Below are 18199 nucleotides of genomic sequence, written 5' to 3' on the forward strand. Positions count from 1 at the left end.
TCTGCAGACAAAACAAACTAGAGGAGAAAGAACACACAAAGTTAGAAACATGCATGGTGGAGAAAATGCTTGATGAAAGCAGATGATTTTAAAACATTACAAAGAAGAGTCTGACTTTGCACAATAATGTTTTATGTTCTGCTGGTTTCCCTTCAGGCTTTGACATTTTGCTGCTTGGATACCACTTCATCCGCAAGTAAATACCAAATTTTGTTTTGGCCTGAGAGTGTGGAGAATTCTTGGCCCTACAGTTTTGTTCATCACATGTGACACTACAGTTATATGACCACAACGGTCTGATTAAGAGTTTATTAGGTTCCACTGTTATGCAGTACAGGTCCTAAAGGCAGATGGTGTGGTCCTGATTCCAACATCATGAATTCAGTTTGGGATTTTATTAAGAAACAGAAGTTCATAAAATAAAATTACTCTAATAACTGGGTCAATACATAAGTGATGTACTTTTGAAGTCCATGGGATATATCTTGCATGCATTTTTACTAAAAATAAAAAAAATAATGGTTTTATGTTCATTATGATCATGTCTTTACATAGTTATTTATGATGGAAACAATCATTTATTAATAACAAATGACTGGATATCACTAAAATGTCAGCTAAATAACCGTCCGAATTTAATTACAGTAACAAGGTTGCAAATCCATGCTAATGTTAGCTTCTTCTCAGCAGTACCAGCTAGATATTTATCTAGCTGGTACTGCTGACCAAGAGGACAAACTTACTGATGTAAAACACCAAACAAAAAAGTTAAAAGAATTAGTCTGATCCTGATAATATGAGGTAGAGTGAGACATTCAATTAAGGCTGACAATGTTATGAAAATTTAAAATAGAAGAGAGGTCAATGCTTTGCTCTACCCATTCTTTTGGAAAACTGTTTGATGATGTTATTTCCAGCATATCATGAGACTCACTGTTTTCTTCTTCTTCTACCAGCTAAAAAGGCAGGGTTGTTGTGGGACACACATTTATTATATAATAATTATTATTTAAAATAAAATGTTGATTAAAAGTACTCCCACAATTACAAGAGACATCAATTTTAATCAAAAAAGAGATTTAAATCTCATTTTAACTGTTTTATTTGAGATTTAATTTGGTCATCAGGGAGGTGGGACAAGAGAAAAATGACATTTTAGGGGAAACTCCAGACTTATTTGGTGTTTTAAAATTATTTTCCAACATTTTTTCTCCCATTTTTTTAGATTTGGTTTCAGGACAAGTAAATTTACACAACAACTGCATGTTCTAGTATTTTGTTCACGGATTATTTGAAATTTGATGGGTGGGACGTAAAATGTCCTCCAGTTCTGGAATGACCCTTATATTATTACATCCATACAGACATGGTCAAAGTTAAAAACAGCAACACGTGTATCCATTTTCTAAGAAGAAGAGCAGTTAATTCTGTAAAAATTAGAGACATGGAGTCAAAACAATTGCAGCACAGATCATCTGGGGCTTCACGCTGTAGTATGAGAGAAAATATGTGCACTTTATGATAGTTGTGTTTGCCCGCAGGAGGGCGTTTCTTCCGCACGGACCAGTGCGCGTGCAACCCCGAAAGTCTTCCCCCTTGTAGTTTTTCCAAGCAGCGGACAAGCGGCTGGTGGCTGCGGTGACAATGTCGGGCAGAAAGCCCCGGTCCGTGGCAAATCCTCTGGAGTCTGCGATCACCACCCCCAGTGAGAGGATCCTGAAGGAATGCCACAGTCTGTATGTGGACAGCGAGCACGGTAAATGAACACTAACCCGGGTTACAGCAAAGTCTGGACCACGAAGCACAAACAAGCACGCATGGATGTGGGGTTATGTAAGTGAGCGGCTGAAGTTGTGGTTGTGAACGTAGAAGTGAAATGCGGCTTGTTTGGGCTGTAAAAGGAGGCGGAGGTCTGCAGCTGCCGCCTGTCAGTGTCCAACACACGACACTGAACACCCAGAGGCTCTACAGGAGGAAAATATCACTGTTGGTCTGCAGACACAGCCACTAACAGCAGTTTAACCCGAGAGAAGTGCCCTCAAACCGCCCTCTGCAGTGTGATTTATAATAAGCTGGTTAGTCCAGGGCAGATAAATGATATCTTGTTTTCCTTGCGGTTAAATATTTGGAGAACTGCTGTTTCCTCAACAACAATGCTGTTGATCCGTGCGTTGTGTGTGTGCAGACTCTGCAGTCAAAGAGGTTTCTTTCTCTTGCTGTTTTATTACAGTGTAAGGATCACATAAGCAGGCCGATCCCAGGAGAAGAAGTATATCTGGTTCTGTAAGATCACTGCTGTCTTCTTCCAGATCACTCTGTTCACACACATTTACATGTTCACACCTGGAAGACACCCAGAGCAAACACGCTCTTATCTGTTGGCAGCCTCAGTGCAGCAGATTAAAGGCCTTGCTCAAAGGCTCCTCAGAGGTGATAATATGGGAGTGAGTCGCTTCTTGTTGCCTTTACTTGGATAAATCATGATTCCTGCCATGCACTGTCGACCCCCAAATCTCCCATTCTGAGTCATTTAAAATGATGTTACTGATGGTTTTAAAAATGTTGACTTTGCACATGGGATGTGCCTGCTATTTCTTCCTTTTCTGCACAACTTTTTTGTTCCTGTAGTTGTATTTGATTTGACATTCAATCTAGAGCAGAGGTGTCAAACATGTGGCCAGAGGGTCCAATCCGGCCCGCTGGATGACTTTGTAAAGTGTAAAAATTACATTAACTACAAATTGTAAAATTGTAAAACTATAAATTTAAAATAGTTCCTAGACCAGGACAAGTTTTTTTGATCATAAAGTTAAATACTGGATTGCTCATTGTTCTTTTGTCATTTTGAGTCTCATTTTTGTAATATTTTGTCGTTTTTTGTCCCTGTTTTGTCTGACTTTTATCCTTTTTCTCACATTTTTGTCTTTTCTCGTTTTTGTCCTTTTGTGTCTTTTTTGTCTCATTTTTGTCATTTTGTGTTTTGCTTTATTGTTTTCTGTATCGCTTTTGTTTTGTTTCACACTTTTGTCATTTTTTGTCTCATGTGTCCATTTTTTGGTTGCCCTTTAACTTTTTGTCCAATTTTTTGTCAATTCTTTTTGTTTTACGTCGTTTGTCTCATTTTTTGTCGTCTTGTGTCTCATTTTGGTAATATTTTGTCTTTTTGTTTTTTTTGTCTATTTAAAAGTAAAATACTATATTTTTCAGCTCCAGATACCTGGGACTAAATGTTTTGAGCCTTTGTAGATACTCTGTGATCTGTAAGTTGCAAAGTGTAAATGATAAATTGAATGTGAATATTTTCAGAATGTACTTTTTTTGCACAAAAACAAAGGAAAAATTTGGAGTTATCGTTATTTATCGGTTGTTTTGCTCTGATTTTATTGGTCCGGTCCACTTGAGATCAAATTGTGTTGAATGTGGCCCCTGAACTAAAATGAGTTTGACACCCCTGATCTAGAGCATCATATTGTGAAGACACCACTTCACTTGTTGCATGCTCTGATTACTGTGTGTGTTTGTTTGTGTTCAGGCCTGGTGAAGATCGCCAGCAGCCTCGGAGTCCGGCTCCTGCCGCCTAGAAAGAAGATCATAGTGATGATAATGGGGAACCACTCTGCAGGGAAGAGCTCCTTCATTAACTGGTAATACATTTTGTTGTTAATAAATTTGCCCACATCACTCCCGGCTGCCTGATCATCACATGCTCCGCTCCATGTGTGAAAGAGATTTTGTAGAAAGATGTCTTTATCTCTGACCTCCACACATGACTTTTAAAATGTGCTTTGGGGTCTGAATGCAGCTCGGTAGCTTTGCCTCAAAAAATATGTGTTTTTAGAAATGATAAACAGGATTAGTTTGTTGTATTTGCATGTCATGGAAAGTGTTTTGACAAAACCTAACAGCAGTGGTCTGTGGTGTTTGTGGTCAGAACCAGTTACTAAGGACCCCACGGGGGACCACAGGACCAGCTGTCAGGAGGATGGTCAGTGACAGACTGTATAGACCACTTGGTTACAACACTAACTCAAAGCTGCCTGCAGAATTAAGCTACATTTTGAGCTAATTCTGATCGATCATGTAATTTATCCATATCTCCATTGTATGGCATAATGTATTTTAAAGGAACTGTAGATAATGTGTTGATAAAATCCCCAAATAGTCTCAACTGAATTCAACTTCTTAAATACTGGACATTTTCAGGTGATGTATCAAATAAATCCTCATGAATTCAAGAGTCCAATATGACTTGAAAAAATGCCTTTCTTGTTGAACGAGCTGCATAAACCCAAATTTATTCTACTGATGAAAAAGAAAAGAAGCTCTTAGTTTTAAATTTTTGTCTGGAAAATTATTTAAGCAAGTAGTGACTTACCAAACAGTTGCATCAATAGCTGTTTATCAGAGTAAATGCTAATTTCAGTAAAATAAATAAATTACACAAATTCTGTTTTCTGTTTTTCAGAGTTGACAAGCTCTCTGTCCCAGCATCACCCTGAGCTTATTCAGAAACATGTTTTAAACTGCCTCTGTAAGGAGACCAGCTGTCAATCATGCTAACTGACTAGCTATCTATATTACATAAACTGAACTCTGTGTACCCTCCTTTTACTTCCAGAGCTGCTGCTTTTTTTTTTGTAAATGTTAAAGATGTTCTTAATAGTTTTCATAGTAAATATTAGTGTAATACAGAGAATGGTTTGATCTGGAGAGAGGAGAGTTTACAAAGCTGGATCTCTAATAGTTTTTCCTTAATTTTCAGTGTGCAACTTATTGTCTATTCTAGTGCTTCTCAATGTGGAGGTCAGAAGATGATTTCCAGAAATCAAATCAAACTTAAAAAGGATTAGAAATGACATATATTAGACTTAACTGTTGTGAGTCTGCTGCTCCTACATACTGTATGTTTACACAGGAGCACAGTTTATACATGGAGATTGCTTTTACCAGCATATTCTGCTACTATCCTACATTACATCACTACTAATATGGTCTTTAAGCTGGTGAAGTGTTCTGTGTTGTTTTACTTGTGTTCCGACAGGCCTCTTTGTCTTTGTGTGGCTGTGCATATGTTGGTATATTTCAGCTTCTGGCAGTAGTGAAGGCTGTGACTCTCCGGCACCATTATTTTGGGGGTCAGTCTCTGAAAAGTTTGGAAACTCCTGGTCTAACCTCCTGAGGTGTTAATTTAGTGATCAGAGGTTCACATCCCATCCTCTACTAGTCCTCCACGCTCATACGAGGCTAGTTTACCAGAAGTTGTACTAATAAATGGAATTAAATAAAAGGACAGAAAATAGATTGATGACAATTGAATAACTGTTTACCTGTTTTGACAATTTATTAATAAAAAATTAAGCCACCACCTTGTTTGAGCTTTCCAAGTGTGAGGATTTATGCTTTTGTCTGTTTTATAGCATTCAGACAAAATAAGCAACATAAAACTGCCAACTTTGCACTGAGGAATAATAATGGACATTTCTTACTATTCTGTCAGTTACTACCAATTGTTAACCATTAGAATGAAGGCATTATTGCTTTAGGTCTTGTGCACTTATAAATGTAATATCAAAGCAATGAATAATATTTCATACCTGTCATTCTAGGTATGCTGAAGAGCACATACAGAAAACAGGCGTGGCCATTGAAACGCAGGGGTTTACCTTCATCACAAGCGGTCGCAAAAGAGAATCACTGACGGTAAGACCAGCAGGAACACAGCCAACATTTCCAACAATGTTGCAGAAGGACTATGTATTCAAGCCAGAAAACAGAAGTACCAACTAATGCTTGAAGAGAAAACCATGATAATTATCCTTTATTTTACTGCTTTTATTTTCTCTACAGATTTTATTAGTGTTTGTTGTTAAACAATATTTCATATTCAGATGTGATGTCTTAGTTTCATGCTTGAAAGATTTTTGAATTTTTAAAGTTCAGAAAACTGCAGCCAGTCATGAAGGCTGATGAAACGATGCGTTCGATGTCATCATGTATGGACGACACTCCCTCAGTCAGTGGTGATTTTTCATTCTGTGTGCTGCTCCAGTGAATGGCTTTGTTGTATAAACACACACACACTCACACACACACATCTTTGCAGCATATAAACAGGCTCGGGCGACACCTGTCTCTCCATCTTCTCTCGTCTTTCTCCTCTCCCTCTCTGTTCATATCCTGCTGTGGTGAAGGTGATGAAGATGAATAATATATTGGAGTGCAGAGGGGAAGGATTATCTCTTATACACAGGCAGAGCTACAGAAGGAGTACTGAGCTGCAGCACACCAGCTGGTGTAAGACTGAGTGCAAAGTACGAAGAAGAGAGAAGACTGTGTTGTAGAGGGGTGAGAAAAACTGCAGGGAAAAAAAGCCTGCAGATTAGTATTTGTCTCATCAGGCTCTTTCTCACATTGTCTTTTTAACTCTTTCACAGGGGAATGCAACGCTGCATCTCTACCCCCACTTTCGACCACTGCTTGAGTTCAAAGGTAAGACTTTTTTTATTGTTTTTTCATGAGAAACTCATGATGTATTTCTGAAAAGTACAATTTTTACATTTTTTTTCCTTTATTGTTCTGATATTGTCATTTCAACAAAAGCCAGGCCTCTTTACTGCACTCCTCCTGCATTCAAATCAGGTTTCATATTCCTGAAACAATCAATATGTGTAGATCTGATGCATGCATGCAGAGTTTACTCAGTTTCTTGCTGATGTGACGCATCACATCGCATTTGTAAATGTCTCACACCATAGAACAGGTAAAAACATGTTTTCCTTTTCAGGATAGTAACTTAAATCTTTGCATCTTTCCACCAATAAATATTAAAACTAGCATAAGACAAATCTTCCTTCATTGATAAAATCTGCACTGCAGTCTCAAACACTAGATCAGGGGTCACCAACCTTTTTGAACCTGAGAGCAACTTCAAGGGTACTGAGTAGTACGAAGGGCACCTTGTTTGATACAAACTTCCTCAATAGCAAACTTGCCCCATCATCTTTAAACAAAAATAATAATAATGAAAATAATATGTAAAAAGACTGTCTGATCACATTTATGTTAATTATTCCTTGCAATAATTATTAACAACGATTTCCACAACAATGAAGGTAGGAAACACACACACACACACACACACACACACACACACATATATATATGGAAATCTGTTCCAATATTTAAAAGTCAGAGGTATCCCATCTCTCAAACTTTGGTAAATATCTTTCTTGGCAGTTTTGTATGAATCAGCATATTTGCAGCATTTTGTTCAAAATCACACCAGTTAAATTTCTGTGCAAATTGTCACTTCTAACATTTTTAGGAAATCATTAACTGCCATCAAATCATGCTTCATTTGTGCAAACCACTACCTTTGTAACATTTTTGAACAATTCATGAACTCTGTCCCATGTTTGTACAAATTATCAGTTATGTATGAAAAAAATCAACTCTTTCACATTTTGAAATGAATCCTATCACATTAGTACTAATCACCAGCATTTTTCACCAGCATTGCAACATTTTTAACAGATCATAACAACAAATCATTACATGTTTTCAACAAATTATTTTTCACATTTTTGTGTAACGGCACGATGTTTTGAATGACAACATACGTTACCTCTTTCTTTGTCTGTAAATGTGTGTTAGTGGGAAGCCTGGCATTGCAGAGCTTATCATGTCTTACCTTTACCTTGCAGCTCACAGTTCAGATGGTTCAGTTTCCCAGTGATGTCCGTTAAAAATGCAAGGGCAAGAATCCACTCAGTGTCCTCAAGCAGCAAGGTGTCTTCCCCTTTGGATTGCATCAACTCTCTGATTTCGGCCAACAGTGACAAAAAAACGCTGCAAAACTGGTCCCCTGTTGATCCATGGGGTTTCTGTGTGTAGTAACAGGTCACCATGTTCAGCTGTCAGCTCGTCCAACAGCACCTTCAATGTCCTGGTTGTTTGGCTTTGGAACCATTTATGATCTTCATGACACGAGTCATCACATGATCAAATCCGGCCACTTTTGTACATACATATGTCCTGCTGGTGAATGCTGCAGTGGTAATGTAGGAATGTTGGGAAGTCTGGATCACCTCTGCATCGTACAATGAAGCCTGCATGGCGACCCGTCATGGAGGGAGCCCTGTCCGTCGTAACTGAAACAAGCTTTTCTAATGGTACATTTTTCTCCACGAAGCAACTTTTAGCCGCGTAGTACACGTCAAACCTGCCTTTAAGTCCTGGGCTTTTCCTGTCCGTAGTGCGCATACAGTCTATGTGCGCTAGCAGGTGGCTAGTTAGCATGGAAGCTTTGTAGCGGCTAAAGTAGCATCTCTCCACATTGTGCCGCTTTGCCGTCGCAATAGTCGCCCCGCAGATAGGACACACAGCCATTTATCTTTCACTGTCGTGAAAAAGAACTCTTACTCCCAGTCATCGTGAAAATAGTGTTTTCTCTTTCACTTCTCTGTCATGTTTTGGGGGTAAAAACTACAGCTAGCTTCCCAAAGTGTCTGCGTCCGGACGCTTCAGCAGAATGACGTGGTGGGTGGACATGCGCAGTGAACTTTGACTCGGACAAGGTCAAAGTTCATTTACACCGAAGACATTTTTTTTTTTTTTTTTTTTTTAAATCTAATAAATATTGGAATTTAAAATCTGCATTAATGTAAGTATTTCTGATTTAAAAAGAACAGCAACTATAATTTTTATGAGGAATTTCATGGTGACTAGTGTTATTTTTAGAACATGTGTTGCCGGCAACTCACATGGTCTCTGCGGGCAACCAGGCGCCCACGGGCACCGTGTTGGCTACCCCTGCACTAGATTATATCATTAATATCACCCTTGTTGTGTCTGCAGTTTGAGAAATATGACTGGGGTGTCTATTGATTGCAGCTGCCTTTCATTGGCATCATGATGAAAAAGATGAAAGTGTGAAAAGAGAGGATAAAGTGTTAAAATCTGCTGGAACAGCAGGGAGATGCAGCATTAGTCCAGCAGCAGCACCACAGGAATAGTGAACAGGAGATGAATGCAATCATGAACTGCAGAAGGAGATTGGTACCTCTGAGGGTTAAGATAATGCTCTGCTGTGTGGCCCATGAATAATTCCTTCTGGAAACCAGTAGTCTGTTACAGACTCAGTTCAGCTTTGAAATAAATAAATGAACTTAAAGCAAACTCACCTTAAAACTGTATTTAATCCATAGCATCACCATAAATCCTGCCTGTTTAATCCAGTTTTTTACTCGCTACCGGTTACTTATGTGTCGTTGCTGATCACGGCTCAGACTTATGTGATTTGAGGAGTGGAGGTGCTTCACCTTGACGACTCAACGCTGAGTCGTAAACTCACTGTTTGAAGTTACAAATCAGACACAGTCACGTATGTGCCATTTGTCGCTGATAGATATGCGAGGTGAGAAGTAATTAGTGGCATATTGTTTTAAGACGGCTGGTCTCGGGCCTGTGCGTCAGCGGTGGTCTGGAGACGCTGGACGGCTGCTATGGACGGTCATGTAGGAAGCCTGGATGTGCCTGCTGCCTGAGTGGGGGGTGTGTGCGGTGAGGCGGGGTGGAGGAGGGTGATGTGTACGTTGACAGGGAGCGTGTAGAGAGTGAGAGGGTTCACTGGGTGCGGACCACAGCGCTCACGGTATGGCGTATGAGTCACACGCCCCATCGACAGCAGTGCAGTGTAGTCAGGAGGAGCTGCTGAGAAATGTCACAGCCATTAGAGACGGCACAGCCCAGTCTCCAGCAGCAACAGCTCCACTCTGCAGGCCTGAGCCTCGCAGCACCAACGATCTGCTGCTGGAATACACGCAGGCTTTTTATTTCAACTTCATCGGTGCCTCTGGAAATACACTAAACCGGACATTTGTTTACCTGTCACAGCGGCTGAGGATGACTCATCAGAAAAGCACCATATATCCTTATTCTGGAGCAGCTGCTGATTATACAGTTTGATCTCCTTTGGGATATGCTTTGGGATACTTCTTTATATTGTTTTGTACTTGCATAAAAGATCTTTAAGTCTGTTTTTATACAGGTAGCAACCTGTTGTCAATAGTTTAGACTACGTGCTGCATGGAAATTGACTGTTTCGTCACATACCAGATGATTAATTACTGTTAGATAACGAAGATGTGTGTCTGTGTTATTTGCTCATTTGCTTTAGCTCTATTTGTACTGTGGCTGGTTTGACCTGTTTAGTCCAACTTGCTCTTTTTTAGTCGTGGTTGATGCAGCATTATTGCAGCCTTTGCCCTTTTGCTCATGCACACGATCTCCTTCCCAGTCCTCTCAGTTACAGTCAATTGAGGAACTTAGCACCCACTGGCCAGTATCACTCACGTTTTCACCTTTCAGAGGACTTTTTTCAGTCAAATGAAGAAACATATCTGTACTGCCATTTAATTCGCAGATTTTAAGCATCAGATGTATGCACTTGTATTTTTCCAGTTCACTAAAGTAAAATCACGTAGCCTCTTAGAGACTGAATGTGAAGCTACTTGATAATATCTGCGCAGTGCGCACACACACTTGTGTACATGTATACAATGATTTCCCTTCACCACAGTCATCTTGTCATCTTTTGCACAATTGGGATGTCTCAACGTTGCCAAGATGTGTGATAGGAGGCAGATGTATTGAAATTGTGGCCATGCTGATGCAAGAGGAACATAAGGGAATGCTAATGTGCCACAGCAGCAGTGGCCCTGCTCGCTGTAGCACAAGGATGTGATTTGTGCTGCCTGTTAACACCTGCCTCTTCGCATGAAACAGCCTCACTGTCATCCCAGGCGTGTGTGTGTGTGTGTGTGTGTGTGTGTGTGTGTGTGTGTGTGTGTGTGTGTGTAGGGAGGATGGGGTGGAGGGGCTCACTTTGTCAGTAGTAGGGGTATGTCTCAATAGTGATCCTGTTCTGTCTGAACGGGCTCTTCGGGCTCGTGTGTGATGGTTGTGGTGGAATATCGTAACCTCGCAGCGCGTTGCCTCACAGTCGTTCTTCACTGGCTAGCTTTATGTCCCACGCCCCACACTAAAGCTGCCAGTTGAAGAGCTGTTGTGTGTAACCATGACAACAGATGTCTCCGAAGAGGGGACAGTGAGAAAAGCTGAAACCTAACAAAATGTTTCACGTGTAAAAAGGGAAGTTTGATGGTTGAGGGTGTGGCTGCTGCTGATGTTTTCATCGTAGGAGCTGAACCAGAGTTTACTGTCAGATGCATATTCTACCGTGTACGTGGCTAACATATGTGTCTTTATCTGGACAATTTCTGAAAAATGCAAAACTGCGAGGTCAAAACTTGACTTTTCAGTTGTTGATCTTAATGTCACAGATCTCCCTCAGGTGTCCAAGTATTGACCGCACCGCGGTTTCTAGTCGTGCTCTATAATATAGTCCTGCAGGGTCTCAACTTTCTACTTACTATCTTTGTAACTGGGGATTTATTCTAAAGGAAGCACCTGTACACACACAGCATCTGTATGTTCCAGGTGTTATGGACTACCTGTCTGCTGAGATCTCCACCTCTAAGCAGAAGAAATTCAGCCTGGTCACATTCGTGGACACTCCTGGTTTGGTGGATGGGGACATGATCTACCCTTTTGACGTCAACAGCGCCATCACCTGGTTGGGTACGCTTCTATAGCTTCAAGTATTGACGTATTTACTCTTCAGCTGTCGTAATCCTCTAATGGATGTTATTATATTTGCGCAGGAGAGCAGTCAGACCTGATATTTGTGTTCTTTGACCCGATGGGCCAAGCGCTGTGCAAACGCACACTCAACATTGTGGAGAAGCTGAGTGAAAAATGTGGAGACAAGCTGTTGTTCTACCTCAGCAAGGCAGACGAAGCTGGGAAGGAAACGGACAGACAGGTAGGTTAACCTAAAATACGGATTTTTATATTTTTAGTAGATTTCATTCCAAAATGTAAAAACTATGATTTGTTTTTGTCTGTCGTCAGAGAGTGATGATGCAGATTGTACAGGAACTGTGTCGCCGTCCAGGTCTCAATAAATGTGGTTTTGAAATGCCGACAATCTACATCCCCAACCCACAGAAGGTAAAATCAGCTGTGTTCTTGTGTTGGTTATTTTACCGCCTGTAGTTCATGTAAATCAAGATTTTTATGCCTTTATTTTTTAAATCTTGTTTTCTACACTAATGCTTGGATGTCTGAAAATCCCCCTTCAGCCATTTATTTATCCACTAAAAACTCATCTCTATGTATTGAAATTATATAGTTAGATTTTTTTCCTGAGAATGTTCCCTTCATGTTTTAAAATGGCTCAGATGTATCTCTACACTGTCCCTTGCTCTAGAATGTACAGATCTTTGTCCACCCATCCCCCTACTGGTCTGGCAAATTAACACACTTATGACTCTGCACAAACAGTGTAAAACTACTCAATGCTGCACAAAAGCCAGCTGTAATATTGAAGTACTTTGGCCATTCATGCTCAAGCTCGAAACTGATTATGAAGAAGAATAATGATACAGAAAATTCCACCCTGCAAGCTGACAGGATTGGTTCCTTTAGTTTTGTTTTGTTTAAACCCCAGAAGTCATTTTTCCAAGGTGAAAATGCTCAGCTGTAGTGTTGACTGCTTATTTTGCTCTTATCCTCTAGCATCTAAAAAACACCATATGGACATGCCTACAAGATAAAAAAAAACAACTTGATTTTCACCTGAAGGCCTCTTTAAATAATGCAGTGTCTTCTCACCTTGTAGTGGAGTTTCTTCTCACCTTGTAGTGGAGCTGTGGGTCTGGTTCTTGTTGCTTTCAGCAGTGTTTTCCTCAGCTCTTAATTTAGATCTGCTATCCTTGGGGTTGAGCAACCATTAATTGAACTTTGAATGTAAGTTCTTTGCTTTACTTTTTCTACTTGATGGCTTGAACAGGATGATTTATTTTGTAGTATGACGACCGAGAGAGTTAGCCACTCTTGAGGGGGAGACAGGGATCATAAACCACAGACTTTGATCTGCTTCCTTTGACAATGGCAGCTCCAGTCCTGAGTTACTGCTGCACCATCTTGTGATCTACAACCCCAAAGCCCTACTCCGTGTGGTAGATTTGTGAATCTCTCCAGACCTCCAATTTATTTTTTGCTGAGCAAGTGCAGCTTCACTTCCTGCAAAGTGCACAAGGCTGTCAGTCAAAATGCCCTCTGGATTTGTCACAGAGATTTGAAGACCTTCCACTTTTGAGATGCATTGGATGTTTTTATGTTTGCTCCAAAACTGATGCATTTATGAGCCTTTTGTCTTGTTTAGCCGAGCAGATGTGTGAACCAGATCGACGGGGTTTGTCAGACCATCGAGAAGACCATCAACCAGGCCGTTCAGAAGACTCTGGATCAGCTGGAGAAAGACTGTGACCTTATTTGTTCCACCATCAGCAGCCGACTACAGCAGGACAGGTTCGACCTCTTAACCTACAGCACAACAGCTTACTGTGTTCCAGTTATTACTTCAGCTATAATATTGTTCGTCCATCAATCATCCACCATGTCTTATTATATGGAGGAAATAGGTGATGTTATCAGTTGCAGTAAATGTGTTAAACCAGACATCTTCTGTGTGTAAACAGGGCTAATGTGATTTACAACAAAAGCGTCCGTCTTCACTCGTTCCTGTGTGGAGCTTTGGGCATTTTCCTACCTCTCCTCTTCATCCTCAGCTTCATTGTAAACACCTTCTCCAAAGAGCAGCTGGATGAGCTGTTGGGTGAAGGTCCAGCTCGGACCGTCAATGTCTCTGCAGTAAGTCCTGACAGTCATGCACTCTCGACTTTGACATGGATTTAAACTTATGGAACTAACAATGTTGGAATAAAATATTGCTTACTTCCTGTTTTTTTGCATGCAGTTTATCTTGTTTGACTGTCTATTCAACATGTTTCTCACAGGGAATAGTGATGTATTTATGGGACTGGATACCAGAAGACGGACAAGTGGTGTTTGTGATTGGTTTTGGGGCTTTTTGCTACCTTCTGCTTTTCCTGGCAAAGTATTTTGCAGGGTACGTGATGCAATACAAACATATAGACACAGAAATAGCTGAAACACTAACTCAGATAATTGATTAGCTAAATGAAAGTGTTACGGCAGATTCAAAAGGCTCAGGAGTAGGAAATGAAACAACACCAGCATGAACGTTTTAAAAATGCCTTTATTCACAACAAAAAAAAAAAAAAAAAAAACTCTATACAGGAACCAGAACTAGAATCTTAGACAAAGAAGAACTAAACTACTACTAGAACTCAAAACAAAACCATCTAGAGGTACGGAGGAATAACTACATGAACATAGAAACTGAAACTAAAGTTAACCCACGTATGGTAACACCAAGGTAGGGAAACAACTGAGAACACAAAACTAACCCAGCCTAGACTACCAGTAATTATGAGCTGAAACCCCAGACAAAAGCTATCCTATGCAAAGTATAAAATACATTAAGTTAAATACAGAACACAGATTATTTAATTCGACGTATTAACAATACAAAGACTCTGGTGATACTAGGGCTTGGAAACTTAGCTGATGAGCTGAGCACAGTCCTTTTGGTTTGACTTCATCTAGAACTCTCCCTCCCGGTGTTCGCCATGTGCTTGGTAAGTTGGTGTCAATAGAACCCAGTCGTGGCAGATGTTTCCAGAGAAACTCCTCTTTCCAGGTGTACGTTGATGTTCACAGGTTAAGCTGGCAGCAGGTGGAGATCCTCCGGAGAAGAAGGCAGAATCCGTGGTAGGGCAGAAAAGCAGTAGACGAAGGAACCCAGGCAACTCAGCAGGCAGGAATCAGCTTTCTAAACACGGAAAACAGAATTACTGGAAATTCTAGGCTGGTGGCAAAGACAGTTCTACTCCCAGCACTAACTGGAGATTAGAAGACAGGTGCCATCTGCTTTTATAGAGACACTCAGAGACCAGTCACTCAGCTCCACCTGCAGCTCGTCTGCTGATCATGATGCACCACACCTGCTGCCAGCTTCACCATGAACACACCTAGGAGAGAGAGAGAGAGAGCAGGACCGGAGGAGGAAGCACTACCACAGCCCACAGCCTTAAGCTGTGGCTGTGACAGAAAGAAAAGTAATTCCTTAAACCTGGTTCAGGCATTTATTTTTCTGAGTGTTGTTTGGCCAAAATTACTGTGTTTAAAAGTGTGTCTCCTTCAACAGTGGAGCTCTTTCTTACGCCAAGTCGAGTTTCCACAGTTACCCCAGTTTTTCTTCATGCCATAAATTGAGCCTTCGTGTTATTGAGAGATTCTATACATAGTGACAGATAGAATTGCACGGTGAAAGCGATCCTTCTGGGAAACCAATCTAAACACAGATGGCGACCCTATTCTATAGCTATTACATTATGCAGTCAACTTTTACTTAATGATCATAAATTTTAGCGAGAAGCTTGTCTGTTGCCACTTTAAAATCAAACCCTAAACACGCATAACCTCAACCCTCAGACGGATGTTTAACCCTCTGAAACCCAAAACCTACTAGCAGGGTTGAAAGGCATGTTATCTTTATAAATTGTCCAAAAAATATCTTTTTGAGCAAGAAACTCTTAAAAACATTGTTGGATTTTCAACTTTAAAAGTCCTTGAATTTATCATGTGTAATTTTTGATTTCATCAGAGAAAATTAACAAAACCTAGGCTTAAAATCATTATATTTCATCAAAATCACTTTAATCTACATGTCTTATTTATATTAAAAAATAGCCCAAAATAAAATGTGTGCACTAAGCAGACTCTGTAAAATACAAATAATTTTGTACTCCTTTGCCAAACTGAGAAGTCGAGTTAGACTCAGCTGCGACCAACAGACGCTTCACAAAAATTCAGGGACTATTTTACTGAACTACACACTGTTTATACAGAGCAAATAGGAGGCATGTGTGGAAACAAATTCAAAATGTAAGCAGTAAAATGTCTATGGTGTGAAGTGTCACCTGCTTTTTTTTTTTACAGTATTGATGTTGCAGTGTAAATATACAGAAACTTCTTAGGGTTTAGGGTGTTAAATAAAGTGTTTTTTTCTGTTTAGTATAAAGAAGATGCACACAAAGCATACACACAATCTTTCTCATAAACATAAACACACCGATACAAAGACAGGAAATGATTGCTGAAATTCAGATTTTTCCGATGTTTTTAATCATCAGCCGAAGTAACAAGACCCTGACGAAGAAGGAGAAGAGGACGATGGGAGAGTACAGTGATTATATTCAGGATATCGTCAAAGCCAAGAAGGTTAGATTTGTTTTTGGTGTCAAGTTGTCTTTGTCTATCCAATTTAAAACATCAGGATTGTGAATCTAACACAGTTAATTTTGCCTCACAGGGTAAATTGTATGAATGGTACCTCCAGCAGTGTGCAGCAGAATATGACCTCTGACCTCGGGTAAGCTCCACATATTGCTTCAAGGCTTTTGGGAGACGTTTATCTTTCAGAATACATCGTTTGCCAATAATAGAGGAATCAGCAGGACATTTCTAGACAGATAATCATCCACTCAGACTGTTCTCTCGTCAGGTGTTACCTCTAATGCAGCAGAGATCGCTGCCAACTTTTATCATCTCAACAGCTGATTTGAAAAGTGCCTTTATTGTCGAGTGCAGAGCGAGCCGTGATCGTAGTTGTCTGATGAAAACAAATTTCATAATGTGACTAGATTCTTTTTTGTAGTACATATGTGAAATGTTTACAAATGACTATTCTCATTCTCTTCATGAGTAACTTGCAGCTGATTTTACCAGCAAATATGTTTTTATGATCTATAAAGTTTGTTCTTGTTCTTCTCATGGCCCCCAAAGCTCACTGTACCGTCCTGACTGTCGTGTTACCAGAATGAGTTCTCATGCTGACTGTTAGTAATAACTACAATAACCAATGCTGTGATAACACCTGGGCATTATAGGCAGACATCTGATGAAGTATTTTCATACAGTCAGTAAATCTTAGGGCTGAAAGCTTCCTCTTGCCTCCAAAGAATCAGTCCTACAATTATTTGTTTTGTTGTGTGATTTGTGCAGCCATCAGATATTTTTCTAGATAACTCCTTCTTATATGGTGATATTAACATAAACCACAGTCAAGACTGGTGATTTAAGTACGCTAATACAACAGTGCAGTAAAACTGGTGATCAGTGAAGGCTGCCGCTGCACTGATGTGTCTCCCAGTTGTATTAATGAGCACTGAACCCATAGATCACTGAATACATAGATTTAACTTGTAACACCATATAATGCCTTCACTCCAGTGTTTGTAGATATATTAGTTTGGACAGATGTCAACAGGTGTGGTGCTTCTTCCTAGGGATGCGCTGGTCCAATACGCCACAGATGGTAACAGTTTTATTGCTGTGACTGATCACATTAAAGATAGACTAAGCCATTCCTGAGAAAGTTTGTTGATGTTCCAACTCAGCAGCCAAACAAACCTGCTCCTCCCTTCGGTGCTTCTTCAAAGGACTCACCCCCCAATTACGTGAACGCACAATCACAACAACTGGGCGAGTGAACCAAAGAGAGATATTCACTGCATTTGACACTGAAAGTGCTGTATTAGAATGGCTTGTTCTGTCTTTAAATCTGCCAGTGTCAGTATCAATGTCATTTTATCATTCAGAGTTCATTCGTTCAATTTTGATGTGTTTAGTTTTACGTGGCACAGAATTCATGTGTATCATGTAAATCATAAAATGATCCTGATGACACAGCAAAGTGTATAAATTTGGGGGTTAAAAGCCAAAATTAGATGTTCAGAATCGGTATTTGAAAAGCTGGATCAGTGCATCCTTACTTATTATCCAACATAATGTAGAAGAATCTCTTCGGGCTGTTTGCAATAATGTTGTCAACACTTTCAGTGTGTCTTGTGTGTGTGTTAGATGTCTCCCAGGTGTCCTTCTCGTTAGGAATTTATGTTTTATAAGCAATTTTCATTCATTTGTGAAACTTGTGAATTCAACAATTCTGTGTGATATCTCCAAAAATGATTTTCATTGTATGAAACTTAGACTGCTTTGTATTAATCCTGATTCACAGAATGAAACCAGTGAAAATCTGAAAAATTATGCTCTGTCACTTCCTTGGAAATGATTAAACATTTTCTACTGACTTTTATTTTAACTGTTGTTTGTTTTCTGGGTATTAAAATGAAGAATGTACACACCA

The 18199-nt window shown here is 39.9% G+C and overlaps 1 protein-coding gene across 2 annotated transcripts; it reads left to right on the top strand.

Annotated features, from left to right (window-relative positions):
• Positions 1–1589: 1589 nt before the first annotated feature.
• On the top strand, positions 1590–18142 carry si:dkey-98f17.5 (uncharacterized protein LOC569123 homolog). 2 transcript variants are annotated; one of them, XM_023269893.3, is made up of 13 exons: positions 1590–1756; positions 3533–3644; positions 5607–5700; positions 6435–6489; positions 11500–11640; positions 11724–11884; positions 11974–12072; positions 13289–13434; positions 13605–13776; positions 13923–14035; positions 16185–16272; positions 16364–16423; positions 16556–18142. In XM_023269893.3, the coding sequence occupies exons 1-12, from the start codon at positions 1645–1647 to the stop codon at positions 16415–16417; spliced, it is 1347 nt and encodes a 448-aa protein (XP_023125661.1). In that variant the 5' UTR covers positions 1590–1644; the 3' UTR covers positions 16418–16423; positions 16556–18142. The 2 variants fall into 2 exon arrangements, with proteins under 2 accessions (XP_023125661.1, XP_054867545.1); XM_055011570.1 differs by having other exon boundaries at positions 16364–18142.
• Positions 18143–18199: the final 57 nt, after the last annotated feature.

The sequence above is a fragment of the Amphiprion ocellaris genome, chromosome 6 (assembly GCF_022539595.1).
Source record: "Amphiprion ocellaris isolate individual 3 ecotype Okinawa chromosome 6, ASM2253959v1, whole genome shotgun sequence".
Taxonomy (NCBI): Eukaryota; Metazoa; Chordata; class Actinopteri; family Pomacentridae; genus Amphiprion; species Amphiprion ocellaris.

Excerpts from the sequence above, each read along its gene's own strand:
- si:dkey-98f17.5 (XM_055011570.1), top strand. The coding sequence starts at position 1,645 with ATGTCGGGCAGAAAGCCCCGGTCCGTGGCAAATCCTCTGGAGTCTGCG. Across the intron at positions 3,645-5,606 it reads AAGAGCTCCTTCATTAACTG|GTATGCTGAAGAGCACATAC; the intron begins GTAATACATTTT and ends CTGTCATTCTAG. Across the intron at positions 16,273-16,363 it reads ATATCGTCAAAGCCAAGAAG|GGTAAATTGTATGAATGGTA; the intron begins GTTAGATTTGTT and ends TTTGCCTCACAG.